The 13,744-nt window shown below is 35.7% G+C and overlaps 1 protein-coding gene across 6 annotated transcripts in view; it reads right to left on the reverse strand.

The window, feature by feature from the left end:
* The window catches only part of LOC123309063 (protein tramtrack, alpha isoform), a 592,303-nt gene that overhangs the window by 5,920 nt on the left and 572,639 nt on the right, over window positions 1–13,744 (reverse strand). For all 6 annotated transcript variants that reach the window (XM_044891931.1, XM_044891923.1, XM_044891941.1 and 3 more), the window contains one exon: window positions 112–453. In XM_044891931.1, the coding sequence (XP_044747866.1) occupies window positions 112–453 (342 nt within the window). The remainder of the gene's footprint in view (window positions 1–111; window positions 454–13,744) is intronic.

The raw sequence follows: 13,744 nt of genomic DNA on the forward strand, positions 1-13,744 counted from the left end.
AGGATCTCCTGAAAGAGCCCAAGAAAGAAAAGCGACAAACTAGACCACAAACTCTCAGAACATTACGACCAGTTCTATTGAACCTTGAATCTTGATCATCATTTTACTCACTTGGCCAGCAAGCAGCCCCTGGCTACTCATATTCAATGCAGTTCTTCGTTGTTGGTCAGGATCTCGTATCCTACCATCTGAATTCACAGGCATTTCCTCCTTTCCACCATCGTTCGAAACGTCCTCTTCTAGTTCGCAACGTTCCAATTTGGGGGTGGCCAATTTTCTCACTTTCTCCTTCCTGATGCAGTCATCCAGAGGGTCTTCGTTGACCAGATGCGCCGATTTCCTGATCCTGGTCACGTTGGACGAGTGGAAATGCTCGAAGTTGGGATTTTCCCTCTCGTTGGTCGACTCGCAGAGGCCTTTTATGCGCAGCTGATCGGCGGTTTTGAGGAGAGACTGGAAAAAAAACAAAAATTCATTCAACACTCAACAAGAAAGGTGGAGTGAAGAGTAGCATATCTGTAATATTCCACAGGAAGGCGAAATTCTGACAAAATGGAGATTTTTAATATCCGGATTGTATTAAACGAGCGAAGAGCGAACTAATTCGCTTTGTGAAAGGTTTTCCCAAATTTTAAGAGGTAATTTTTTCAAAATTCTATTATTTGTCTGCAGCCGCTAGTTTACGAATAAATTCATCACAGACATTAAACTTCCCTTCTTCAACAATTTCTTTTCTTATTTGTATGCACTACTTTTAATGATAACCGAAAATTTTTCAATTAAATATTTTTTGATGTTGTCTTTTGAAGTATCATTTCTTTTTATTTTGTTTGAGATTAATTGGTTACGGCCTCTTCTCTGTTTCATTTTTAATAATAATAATAATAATCCTTTTGATATCTGAGATATCTGGGATAAGTGAATTTTCCTCTGGAGAGGAGTGTGAAAGCTGCAAGGCTAAAGTCATAATAATAATAATAATAATAATTGTTCTCAGGTTATCGTTTCGAAACGTCGGCGTTGTATTGAAGAACAATAAAGAAAATTAGTCCAAGAATCCCAATATTCTTTCATTTCAAATAATAATAATAATAAAATATATTTTTTTATACAGGGTGTCCGCGCCATGGGTCAGCGGTCGATTACTCTAATTCTATTAACTTTGCATAAAAGAGTTTCAAATAAAACTTTCCTCTTTTTAAGGAGGGCATCTCCTAAAATCATTTAGAACTATACAAAGTATTTCGTTTCTTCTGCACAGCTATCAACTTCGTTATTTTAAATGGAACACCCTATATGTATATTTTTGAATTCCTTGTTAAATTTGAATATAAATTTGATAACACAACTATGTATGAATTCTCAACGGTTTTCGAGAAATTTGACTTTTTATTAATATTTTGACAGTTTGAGGTACCTACATAAGGAACTATAGCTCTGTTCCTATTTTATGTAATTGATTCAAATTTGGACTGTGTCTAGTGAATAAATTATTTACTAAAAATATTTCCTAATAAACTTTTTAGGGTTTTCACTCCCAATCTCTGAATCAAAATCATATTATATACAGGGTCCACAAAAACGTAGATCCATTATAGAAACAGAAATTCATCAAAATCTTCATTTTTTTAAATGGCAACCCATATTTTTTTCTGTTCATTATTTATCCATTTTTTGTTCGCTTTTAGTTGTTATAAATAATGAAGAGAAAAAAAATATGGGTTGCATTTAAAAAAATGAAGATTTTGATGGATTTCTGTTACAGAAGAAAGTTTTGTTTTTGTGGACCCTCTACATAATATGGTTATTCACAAAGAAAATTTTTAGTGTTTCATTTATTGACTAGACGCAGTCCAAATTTGAATCAACAACATAGAATAAAGACGGAGCTGTAGTCCTTTATGTAAGTACCTCAAACTGTCAAAATATTAATAAAAAGTAAAATCTCTCGAAAACCGTTGAGAATTCAGACATAGTTGTTTTATCAAACTTGTATTCAAATTAAACAAGGAATTCAAAAATGTGAAAATATATAGGGTGTTCCATTTAAAATAACGAAGTTGATAGCTGTGCAGAAGAAACGAAACACTTTGTATAGTTCTACATAATTTTAGGAGATGCTCTACTTAAAAAGTGGAAAGTTTTATTTGAAACTCTTTTTTGTAAAGTTAAAAGAATTAGAGTAATCAGATAAAAATTAATCTCAATTATCATTGAAAATCATCAGTTTCATTATATCATCATGTAATGACATTCGTATAAGACCGGAACTACCAGAAGTGGTTCATGATGTGACGAAACTAATACTCTTCTTAAGAACTTTGACCAATTTTCACTGAGCTACATCTACCGACAAATATTGGCTGGTAAATGAGATAATTAAGTGACATTCTCATTTTTCTTTCTTATGCACGACTTACTCTAGTCTACGAAAGGCGAACTGAGCAAGAACCAACATGGGACCAAGAGAGCAAAGAAGTGTAAACTCCACCTTTCTCACGATCAGCACAGCTGATTAGACTTGAATCGGGAAATCGGGGAAATGGCAAGGGCCCGCAATTTCCTCCTGCGAAACACGTACTCGACAGTAAGCAAAGTAATGGGGAAAGTGATGCTGATATTGTCTGTTCCCCCAGTAGCAATCAATACGGGGTTCAAGGACGTGCAACTCCTCAGTGTGTCTTTGCATCTTGAGAATGCTTTCGCCGACTTACCAAGTCCCCCCGTGTCCGAGCAGTGGCGTCGAGTAAAAATAAAAACCCAGCCAGTTCGTATAAGGGAGTTTTCCGCTCATAAATACACCAAGTACAAGGGTGGGCAAAATTCGTTGTCCACTGAGGGGATCTCGAGAACTATAAGAGCTTGAAGAAAACGGATGACACATTTCCTAGCTCTTTTTCAGAGAGACGATGAATGATGAAAACCGTAGCCTCCTACGATTCTTCGTTTTTGAGTTATTAGCAAAAAATGATATTTTGATGATTTCGAAAAATTCACATAACTTTTTTGTCTTTGAAGTTAAAGATATGAAACTTGAAGCTTCTACAGGCATTACTATGCGTAGAATCTACAGACAAAAGATTTTTTCCAATTCAAAACAAACAAATTCAATAAAAGTTTGCATTTAGAAAAATGAATGTTCTCTTATGATTCGCAATGAAAAACTATTTTAAGCTTGTAAGTGAAAAAGTGCCCGTATAAAGTTTGTTTCAGATCTGTAACTTTGAAGGTACAGACTTTATACGGGCACTTTTTCACGTAGAATCCACTTACAAGCTCAAAATAGTTTTTCATTGCGAAGGGAACTTTCATTTTTTTAAATGCAAACTTTGATTGAATTTGTTATTTTTGAAGTGGAGAAAATCTTTTGTCAGTAGATTCTACGTATAGGAATGCCTGTAAAAGATTCAAGTTTCATATCTGTAACTTCAAGGCAAAATAGTTATGAGAACTTTTCGAAATCGTCAAAATCTCAATATTTGCTAATAACTCAAAAACGAAGAATCGTAGGAGGTTACGGTTTTCACCATTTTTTGTTTCTCTGAAAAAGAGCTCGGAAATGTGTCATCTGTTTCCGTCCAGCTCTTATAGTTCTCGAGCTCCCTCAGTGGACAACGAATTTTGCCCACCCTGTACAAGAGATTATATATTATTGTTTTTGACGAACGATACCTATATTCCTCTCTAAAGCCCGTTTGCAACAGCCGAGAATTCTCTGGAGAATTCTCTACAAAATTCTCGCAAGAAAACGGCAGAGATTATTTTGTACGCAACTGAACAGAGAATTCTACAGAAAGAGTCAGAAATTCTGATATCAGTGATTAATTGATTGTTTCACTACTTTTCCCTTCATAAAGTATTTTCATCCATCACGATAAAATGAAGAATTTATCTACAGACAAGCAGTTTTCAAAGAATTACGAATTACAGCATGGTTGGTACGTAGAAAGGATTACAAGGATTTTGAAGAATTACTATGAATATTTTCTATATTCAAAAGACCCCCACAAACCAACTCGTATTTTCCGCTTGGCCAATATTTCGCAAAAAATCTCAAGGATAGCTCTTGCACAGTCCAGCTATTTCCTTGACATATGGAAGAGAATTCATGCATCTAGCTTAACAAAATATTAATTTATTGCAATTATGTTCTCTGGCATTTATTAACACGAAGCTTGTTTAAACGAATCATGTATTCCAAGAAGGACATTTGCCAATTTCATAATATAATTGTGTGAGATGAGCAAAGATTCTTAACTCAACTAAAAGAACAAAATGCTTGGGTTGATTAGCGAAAGAGAAATATGGTGAAGCGAAGTTAGCGAAGGACAAATCAAGATTACAGCTTGGTAGAAAATCTAGTCATCCTGTATATCGTGAACGATATGAGATAGATAACGTTGCAAATAAAATGCTTGCAGAAGATGAATCCTCCAAAATCTGTCTAACTAGTATCTTTTCTCATATGAAGTCCTTTGTTCTCTGAGATTTAATTTTAATGAGTCGAGAAAATCTCTCTCACATTGAAATTCGATGAGTGCAGAATAATGTTCGGGCTGCTAAAATTAACCACTTGAATGGCCATCAATGTACAAAGAAACTTGATATACTCTTTTTGAAAATAAGAATGTTTACATTCACCAACCACTCATTTCACCTCTACTGTTTGACCCGTTTTGTTGCCAAAATATTCGATTCTTCCAAATCTTTTGGACCACTTATGCAGTCAAACAAAACTTCCAATCAATCTTCATGAAAAAATTGATTGAAGACGCCTCGAATTCAACAAATACTGATCACAGAATTAAAGGCAGAAACATCGCTCACCTCAGTCTAAATTTTGGTCAATTTCGGTGGTGCAGTACCGATAAAAATTAAAACTCTTCCACTTAATTCACAAACTGTCTTTCAGGCGGAGTTGGCACAAGTTAGAGCCACAAAATACACGGGCTAAGTCACAGGTAGGTACGTAATGTTGACCTGTAGGGTCGGCATGCATTCTTCTCCAGTCTCTCATGATTTACAAATGAAACAGGTTCAATAAATCCCGCTTGACGATTGTTTCGAGGGGAAGGTGCTTTTGTTGACAGTTTAAACGATTTGTCCGATATTTGAATACTAAGCAGAGTCACTTTCCGCTCTTTCTGAAGAATATGAATCAGAGGGTAAACCGATCAGAAAACGCCGCACATTTTGAAAATAAATTTGGAAAATCCTGAATGTTTTTCACTATATAGGGTGTCAATGAATAGTTCCAAAAATATTTGGGGTAATTCTTTGTCAAATAGTGTGAGTATATCATATATAATCTTTTTTTTTGAGCAGCCCCTGTTTAGATACAGCCTACTACAGATGGCACCTGAAAATCAATTTTCAATTTTTTTCTTAGATACCAGAGAACTGTCAGGAATTAAATTAAGCAGAAATTCTTTGGGAGGGAGAATGCAATAAAAATTTTTTGTTGGTCTTAATTGTAAATGTAAGGAGTAGTAGTATCCACCCCTAAAATTTCCTTCATATTAAGTATACCCTTGAAAAATTCATTTGTGATAGTTTGATTCATTTTGAACAAATAAGATGATGAGAAATATTATTTCTTGCTGAAAGTAATGGTTTTTGAGAAAAAAAGTTATCTAACAACGTTTAAGTAGCGTTCTTCTGCCCAATTCCATATCTGTTAGTTTTCTGGTCCTAAAAAAAATGGAATTAAAAATTCTATGGTCATCTTATGGTATCAATGAAATCACAGTAGACATGAAAATATACCCCCATGATTAATTAACTCAATAATTCATGTTTTTTAGTCACGTTCACGTTCAGAAGAAAAAGTAGACATAATGGTATGTATGCAGGGTGAGTCTTTGACTCATACAAATATTTTAACAGTAGATTCTTGAGGTCAAAAGAAATTCCTTTTTTTCTATACCATTTTTCCGATTCGGCCCTGATAATAAGAATAGCCATTTCAAGGTTTCATAATGAGCTGAGCCACCCCTGGAAAAACAAAATTTTCTGCAGAATAACCAGATTAATCTGTGACACTACACATCTGTGGATCTTTTAAAAAGAGTTGTATTAGGTCAAACTACCCCATTTTTCGAATTTCACTGATATTTTTTATTCTTAATATCGAAATACTAGAAAACGGCGCATTATATGAAGAAATTTTTAGAAAACTTTCATTTCATAAAACGTTGAAGTATTCATTAGATAGCGTCCAACTCAGTTGCAAGAGTTGGGTTCTTTGAATTTTTGGTATTTTTATGGTACGTAATGGTCATAATGAGAAAACTGGAAGATGTGGGTGATATCTTGTGTTCGAAAAAGATTAATCAAATAAATGAAAAACTAGATTTCGAAATTCATTTCATTCGATAAAACCGTTTGTGATGTAGAACTAAAAATAACATTTTCTTATGGATTATTATCAACAGCCTGTATCTTTCAAACCGAGCCGATTGGGAAAAAATGGTAAAGGCAAAAAGTGTTTCTTTTGACCTCAAGAATCTACTATTGAAAAATTTCACGAGTCAAGTCTCACCCCGTATATATTTTTGTCATCTGATCAACTGCATCATTCACATTCAAAGAACAAAAACTTTGCTTCATATTTCGAAACCTAAAAGAGAAAAGTTTTTCAGAGTTCCAGTGGATTCTACGTAAAAAAGTGACAAGAAGGTACAAGTTTCAGATCCAGGGTCGTGACACTCTCTTACCCCCACTTCAAATCGCATATTTAGTTCTAATCGTATCGATAAGATGACTCTGTAGACGCAAATATTACAATGTTTGATCTATAGATGACTCTGTTGATCGCATAGAGAAAGGGAAAGAGGTCTCTTGTCTCTGGTTGATCGTTTAAACCCTTGGAACATAGATATTTATGTTCTAATAACAGAATCATAAATAATAATTTGTCAATTTTCAATGTCACTGTTGTCTTCAATGGATATGTACAAATTCGAATATATTTTTATTGGGCGGAAAATTATCAAAAGATCAGCTGAAAATCTCACCTTCGAAAGAAGAATTTCTTCAGAGAAATCGAGTGATTAGTAAAAGAACACGTGTTGGGACAGTTCAAGATACCTTCCAAAAAATGGTATTGAAAACTTATTGTGTATTTGGATGTGATGTGTGTCTTTTTAAAAAGTGGGTTGAAATCATCAAGCCAAAATATTACCAAGATTTATCTGTTGAGCAGATATACAACAGGTATTATGTATGTGATGCTTATTTTAGCTGATTTATCTATTCGAAAATTAGTTTGTTTTCCCAAACCCAAAGATAAAAGATATAAGTTATTGTATTTAGTTGACTCAAATAGATGTGAGGAGTTTAAATATAATTACCATTTCAATAAGGGGTATGTAAACAGAAATGTACTGTATTGAATAAACATTCATTTTTCTAATTTCTCACAAACTTATCTCAATGCTTGTGATTTTAATGAACATTGGATTTTTAAGGTTTTGAGTGGATGGAGGAGTTGTATAAATCTGTATGAAATATTCACATACATTTTTCATTTTAGGTCGTGAGCTCACGGAGGCAACTTATGTAGTAAACCAGTCTTCAATAGCCTTATTGGTGATATAGGCGTAAATGTCGAGTTTTATGGCGATCTCACCAATCAGGTAGAAGACCGATTTGCGACATAAGTTGCTTCCATGTGATCACGGTATAAAATCAACAAATAAAATTGCGCCAAAGCGCTTATTTGAATTTCGCGCTAAATTCGATTTTTTGTATCGATAAGTTGGGTCTCTGTAATTCGTAGTTCAAATCGCACTGTGTAGATGGCGGCGGCAAACAGCGTTTTTCACCATATTAGGGAAGTGTCGTATCTATATGATTCTGTTATCTGTGTTCAGATCTCTAAACAACACTCTGAGACAAAAAAGTTATGTGAACTTTTCTAAAACGAAGCATCGTGGGAGGCTACGGTTTTCACCGGTCTTTGTTTCCCTGAAAAACAGCTAGGAAGATGCCATATTTTTTGACACTCTGTACAGTTCAGAGATATTCTCCTCATCAGCGCCTCTTGCACTGTAGCAGTTTTCGATGAAAAGCGGGATGGGCATTTATTTTTATTTGTTCTATGGACGAGCTCCGGAACGTTTGCCAACCTTGTAAACAATAGAAAAAATTCTTTCAATGGTAACGTATTTTTTGAAATTATATTTGTGCCATTCGTTTGCTTTCATCATTTTACAATCCTTGGAATGTCCCAGGCTCTAAAATCCAAGTGATATAAAAGAAAATTTATATTGAATCTTCAAGGTGAGTTTTGACATTAGTCAGGCGTTTTTTTCGTGTTTCGTGCACTAAATTTATGGTTTCATCCATAGACTAATAATTTATTTATTATTAGACTGTGGTTTCATGACAGAAAACATCTTAGAACATAGAATATCAGGAAGGAGCTTTTTCGAATAAATGTGACGGGAATTGTGCGACGGAAACGGCCATATTGGTCTTCCAAATTCTGATTTGAAAAGTGGCAGACTTGGAAGTCAAATGATTCTGCTGTCTGTGGCCAAATGAACAAAGTGATGTTTCAACTTAATTTTGGTAATTTGGATTCTTGAAATTTGCTGGAAATAAAGATTTTGGATATTTTAACGTGAATAATTCATAGGTAGGTGATTTTTTAAGCTGAATATCATTATTAATTATGAGTTTCTGAATTTCTTGACATAACAAGGTTATCCCATGACAATAACACTCCATGGGCGTAGGTAATGTTGAGTCATAGACCTTGATTCCATTATGTATATAGCCAAGCAGTGTTAGGCGGGGTGAATTTCCGCTTTGATTATTAATTTGAACGAGCGTGAAAAAGCTTCTGACTTAACGTCAGTGCTTTCCTAATTTTTTTTTATTAATCAGAATCAAATGACTATTGAAGTTAGTTTTTTGGAAACTTCATTGTCCTACGCCTCTGTTGAAACGGAAATATATGTCGGCCATATTTCTCCTCTATTCCGGTCAACTTGAAATGAGCAATATGCTCGTTCCTGTTATTCTATATTCTAAGGAAAACATACATCGGTAGTTGAGGCGTTCTGTGATGAAATCACAGTCTAATAATAAATAAATTATAAGTCTATGGATGAAACCATAAATATAATGCAAGAAACACGAAAAAAACGCCTGAATAATGTCAAAACTCACCTTGATAATTCAATATAATCTTTCTTTTATATAACTTGAATTTGAGAGCCAGGGACATTCCAAGATGATGAAAGCAACCGTAAGGCACGAATAAAATTTAAAAAAAATACGTCCCCATTGAAAAAGTTTTTTCTATTATTTACTTTACAAGGTTGGCAAACGTTCCTGAACTCGTCCATTACTTTTGGGTGATTTTAGACCTTCGTTATCGGAAAAACTGAACCCAAATTTGACTTTCCACTAACCGGGTTGTTTCACGAAAACTACAGAAGAAGGACTTGAGAAATTTTGTGTGAAGTAACCATAGACATATAAATAAAATAATAAGTCTATGGAAGTGACCATATAACGTGCGTTCAAAAAAATTCGTCGTCAAGTAGGCTATGAAATTTTGAAGGCTGATGTTCAGTGGCTGAACGTATGTCTTTCCTTGAATTACTTCATCTTCCCAAAATGTAAACAATGATGACATTAACTTCAAGCAAATTGTTTGTACGTAAAATTTTCAAGGGAAATCGGTGATACCAAGGGTATCGAATGCCAAGAAAATATTCATTTCGATTCTACGAAACGCATAACATCGAATTCGTGGCCTCCTTCGACGAGAGCCGGGGCATCCGCATCCTGGCCTCGCATCCTCGCACTCGATAAAAAGGCGCAGAGCGTAGGAGATGAAAGAATCGATCCCGGAAAACCCCGGCTCCTTCCCGCGGCCGCCCGACCGAGAATTTTCCGCAGATGAAATCTCCCGCCGCCGCACGGTCCCTCTCTTAAAAGCGTCAGATATGCATCAATTGTTCGGGCCTAGAGCGGCGGGAGAGCGCGCGAAAGAGACGCGAAAACATCGTCAAGAGAGAGAGACACGAATCCACTCGAAATCAATAAGTTGCGTCCATCGGAGGGTCCAGAAAGCGAAAGTCCGGACGGGAATCGGTCCCCGAACCATCCGGCCATCCTGGGGACGTCTGGATCCGGAAGCGCAGCGATTAGCCGCGAAGAATCTGCGGGTGAAGCAACCGGCGGATGTATATAAGGAGCAAAACGGAAGCAGAAGACGCTGCCGCGGCCACGTTCAGTGTGCGCCCGTCGATTGTGCCGGGCGCAAGAAAAAAGGTAAAATGCAATGGCTACTCACCCTTTCGCCGGAGACGGCAGGAGCTCACTCGCACAGACACACACACACACTCAGGGGGTGGTTTCTGCCCCCTTCGACGGCCCTCGTGTGGCACTGGGTTCGAGAGAGACGTGAACTAAGACTGGCCACAGAGCACAGAGCCTACCTAGTAGGGATGCTGGGGCCGTGATAGATCGAGAAATGTTCCGCGCACGCACTACACAACTTCGGTTTTAATTGGGGCTTTTTGCCGACAAGGACTTCCATTTTTTGCCTCCGACCGTGCACGCCGGGCCTGCAGCCGCTCCTTATTGTTTTTGCGCGAGAAGGTCGTTCCTTCCACGCCGGAACGTTCGTCGGTTCTTCCTCTGCGGATTCGCCGAATCCTCGAAACTTAATTTCTTCGTATATCGCACGAGTTGAAAGTATGCCCCTCTGAGAATATGCAAGAAATCCCCAGTTTGGTTCGTCCCTTCCTACCCACACTAACTTTGGAAATCAAAACACTCAAAAAAAAATTCGGAGTTTCCATTTTAATGCTCAAAAACGTTGCGAATTTCACAAGTACAGGGTGGGCAAAATTGGTGATACCTGAACTACAACTTTTTAACCCAAAGAGATAGAGAAAAATGAATGTACCATTCATGTCGTCTTTTTTCAAGAAACTAATAATGCCATCAACTGCATTCCTCTATCTTCTTTTTTTTTGAGTTATAGGTCAAAATTTAAATTTGGACGATTTCAACTTTGGTCATTATCTCCGTTTCTGTTTATGCTAGGATGTCGAAATGAAGACACAATAGAGACACTTTTTTGATAGCAATCCAGTGGCGTACTATAGGTCCTTTCGTTTGCATAAAAAGTGTAGCACTTTTCTACACTCGATTTTAGTATTCGTTTGCTGATTGAATTTACACCAGTGTAGAGAAGGTGTAGTTTATCTACATCTTCTTTTGACTATGTGTAGATAAACTACACTTCCTCTACAATGGTGTAAATCAAATCGAGTGTAGAAAAGTGCTACACTTTTTATGCAAACGAAAGGACCTTATGATTTTTTCCTACAGGATTATTTGCTGAGCTATAACATAAAGTTGTGTTCTTTCTTATGAAAACAGTAGTTTAAAATGGCTTAGAAAGAATTGCCATTTTTTTACCGTTTCAGAAATATATCATACATCGCCCTCAGTCTTTCTAAGTCATTTTAATCAAATGTTTTCATAAGAAAAAATACATCTTCATGTTATAGCTTACCAAATATACCTGTTGGAAAAAATCATAGTACGCCACTGGAATGCTATCGAAAAAGTGTCTGTATAATGTTTTCATTTCAACTTCCTAGCTCAAACACAAACGGAGATAATGACCAAAGTTGAAATTTTAATTTAGACCAATAACTCGAAAACAAAAGAAGATAGAGTAATGAAGTTGATGACATTATTAGTTTCTCGAAAAAAGACGACCGTAATGTGCCATGCATTTTCCCCTATCTCGTTGGATTGAAAAAGTTGTAATTCAGGTATCACCAATTTTGCCCACCCTGTACAGGGTGGGCAAAATTCGATGGGATTGAATGGCAGCTCTGTATCAGTGAGAGCTAGGGAAAAATGGATGGCACGTTTCCGACCTCGATTTTCGAAAGATTGTTAATGGCCAAAACCTCATCCCTTTATCTTCTTTTGTTTTCAAGTTATAAGGGAAAACTCTTTTTTCGGCTCTTCGTACTGGTGCCTCTATTTCTTAAAGTATCAGTGATATCGAAAAACAAATGTTACATTCTACAAACATTTTTTCATGTAGAATGCAGTGGCGTAATCAATGACTTTTTAAAGTCCGCCACTTCAGTGATTTTTTTGAATATAAATCAAAATACAGGGTGGTCCAGATCGTAACCAAGAAATTTTAACCACGTATTCTGCATCAAAAATAAGCCCAAGTTTGCCATATAAACATATGTCGAGAAATGTTTCCTCTCCGAGATACGAGGTGTTAAAATTAAAGAAAAAAAAATGTTTTTTATTAATAACTTTCACACTGCTTGGAATATTTTCATGAAATTTGAGACATAGATTTTGAGCGTCAAGGAGAACTGTTTGCATAATATCATTTCTTTTCTATTCTACCAGTGGCGTCCGTACTGCAGCGAGACTGAATATTTTCAGATAAAAAAATGATACGCCACTGGTTTTTCCGACAATGAAAATTACTATTTAAATCCTTATTTAATTTGGGACAAATTCGGTCTCTTGACTTTTTGCTGTACGAGGCACCGTTTCCGGTTAAAAAAATAAAACACATTCTCATGCATGAAGAAATCGCCAAAATTTGATATGGTAGGTAGATAATAATAATAAGACTATTTTCGTGAACGATTTCTTCACGCATGAGAATGTGTTTTATTTTTTTAACCGGAAACGGTTCCTCGTACAGCAAAAAGTCAAGAGACCGAATTTGCTCCCAATTAAATAAGGATTTAAGTAGTAATTTTTATTGTCGGAAAAACCAGTGGCGTATCATTTTTTTATCTGAAAATATTCAGTCCCGCTGCAGTGCGGACTGATAGAATAGAAAAGGAATGATATTATGCAAAAAGTGCTCCTTGACCCTCAAAACCTATGTCTCAAATTTCATAAAAATATATCAAGCAGTGTGAGAGTTATTAATAAAAAACATTTTTTTTCTATAATTTTAACACCCCATATCTCGGAAAGGGAACATTTCTCGGCATATGTTTATATGACAAACTAAGGCTTATTTTTGATGTAGAATACGTGGTTAAAATTTCTAGGTTACGATCTGGACCACCCTGTATAGATTTTTTTCAGTGATTCAGTGATATAGTGGTGACTTTTAATTTTTTTAAATATAATCCCTGTGTTATTCTTACATATTTAAGTCCCATATTTTTTTTGATTCAGAATATATAACATACGTCGTTGTTACTCTGATTGATCTTCCAATGAAAAACTCAAAAACTAGATCCTTCTAGTTGGCAGGTCATTTCATTGATAATATGATAATGAACTTTATGCTCTTAAATTGTTTCAGGTTATTAAATGACACAGGCTTTGCCTTTAGTGGATTACCTTAGGTTTATTATTCAGATATTAAAATTGTTATAACCTTGTAGATTTCAAAGAGTTAACCTCATTATTATTACTAAGATGAGAGATTTTGAAGATCACTTTCATTCCAGATATTTGAAAGAATGAAAAATTTCCCAATATGGAATGAATCACTGTCAGGACATTTTATAAACCTGGATTCAACTGAATATGTTCCAAAACCTTTCCAACTAATAGATCATCTAAGTATCTAAATTCTAGTTCCACAGCCTTTTCAAACACCTTCACAAATAAGGCTGTTTCTTACTAGTATAGGGTTGCGTTCACAAACTTACTCAGAGCAAGCTCTGAGTAAGCTCTTATAACTCGAAGCGTTCACAAACGTACT

Source organism: Coccinella septempunctata, chromosome 1 (assembly GCF_907165205.1).
Source record: "Coccinella septempunctata chromosome 1, icCocSept1.1, whole genome shotgun sequence".
Classification (NCBI taxonomy): domain Eukaryota; kingdom Metazoa; phylum Arthropoda; class Insecta; order Coleoptera; family Coccinellidae; genus Coccinella; species Coccinella septempunctata.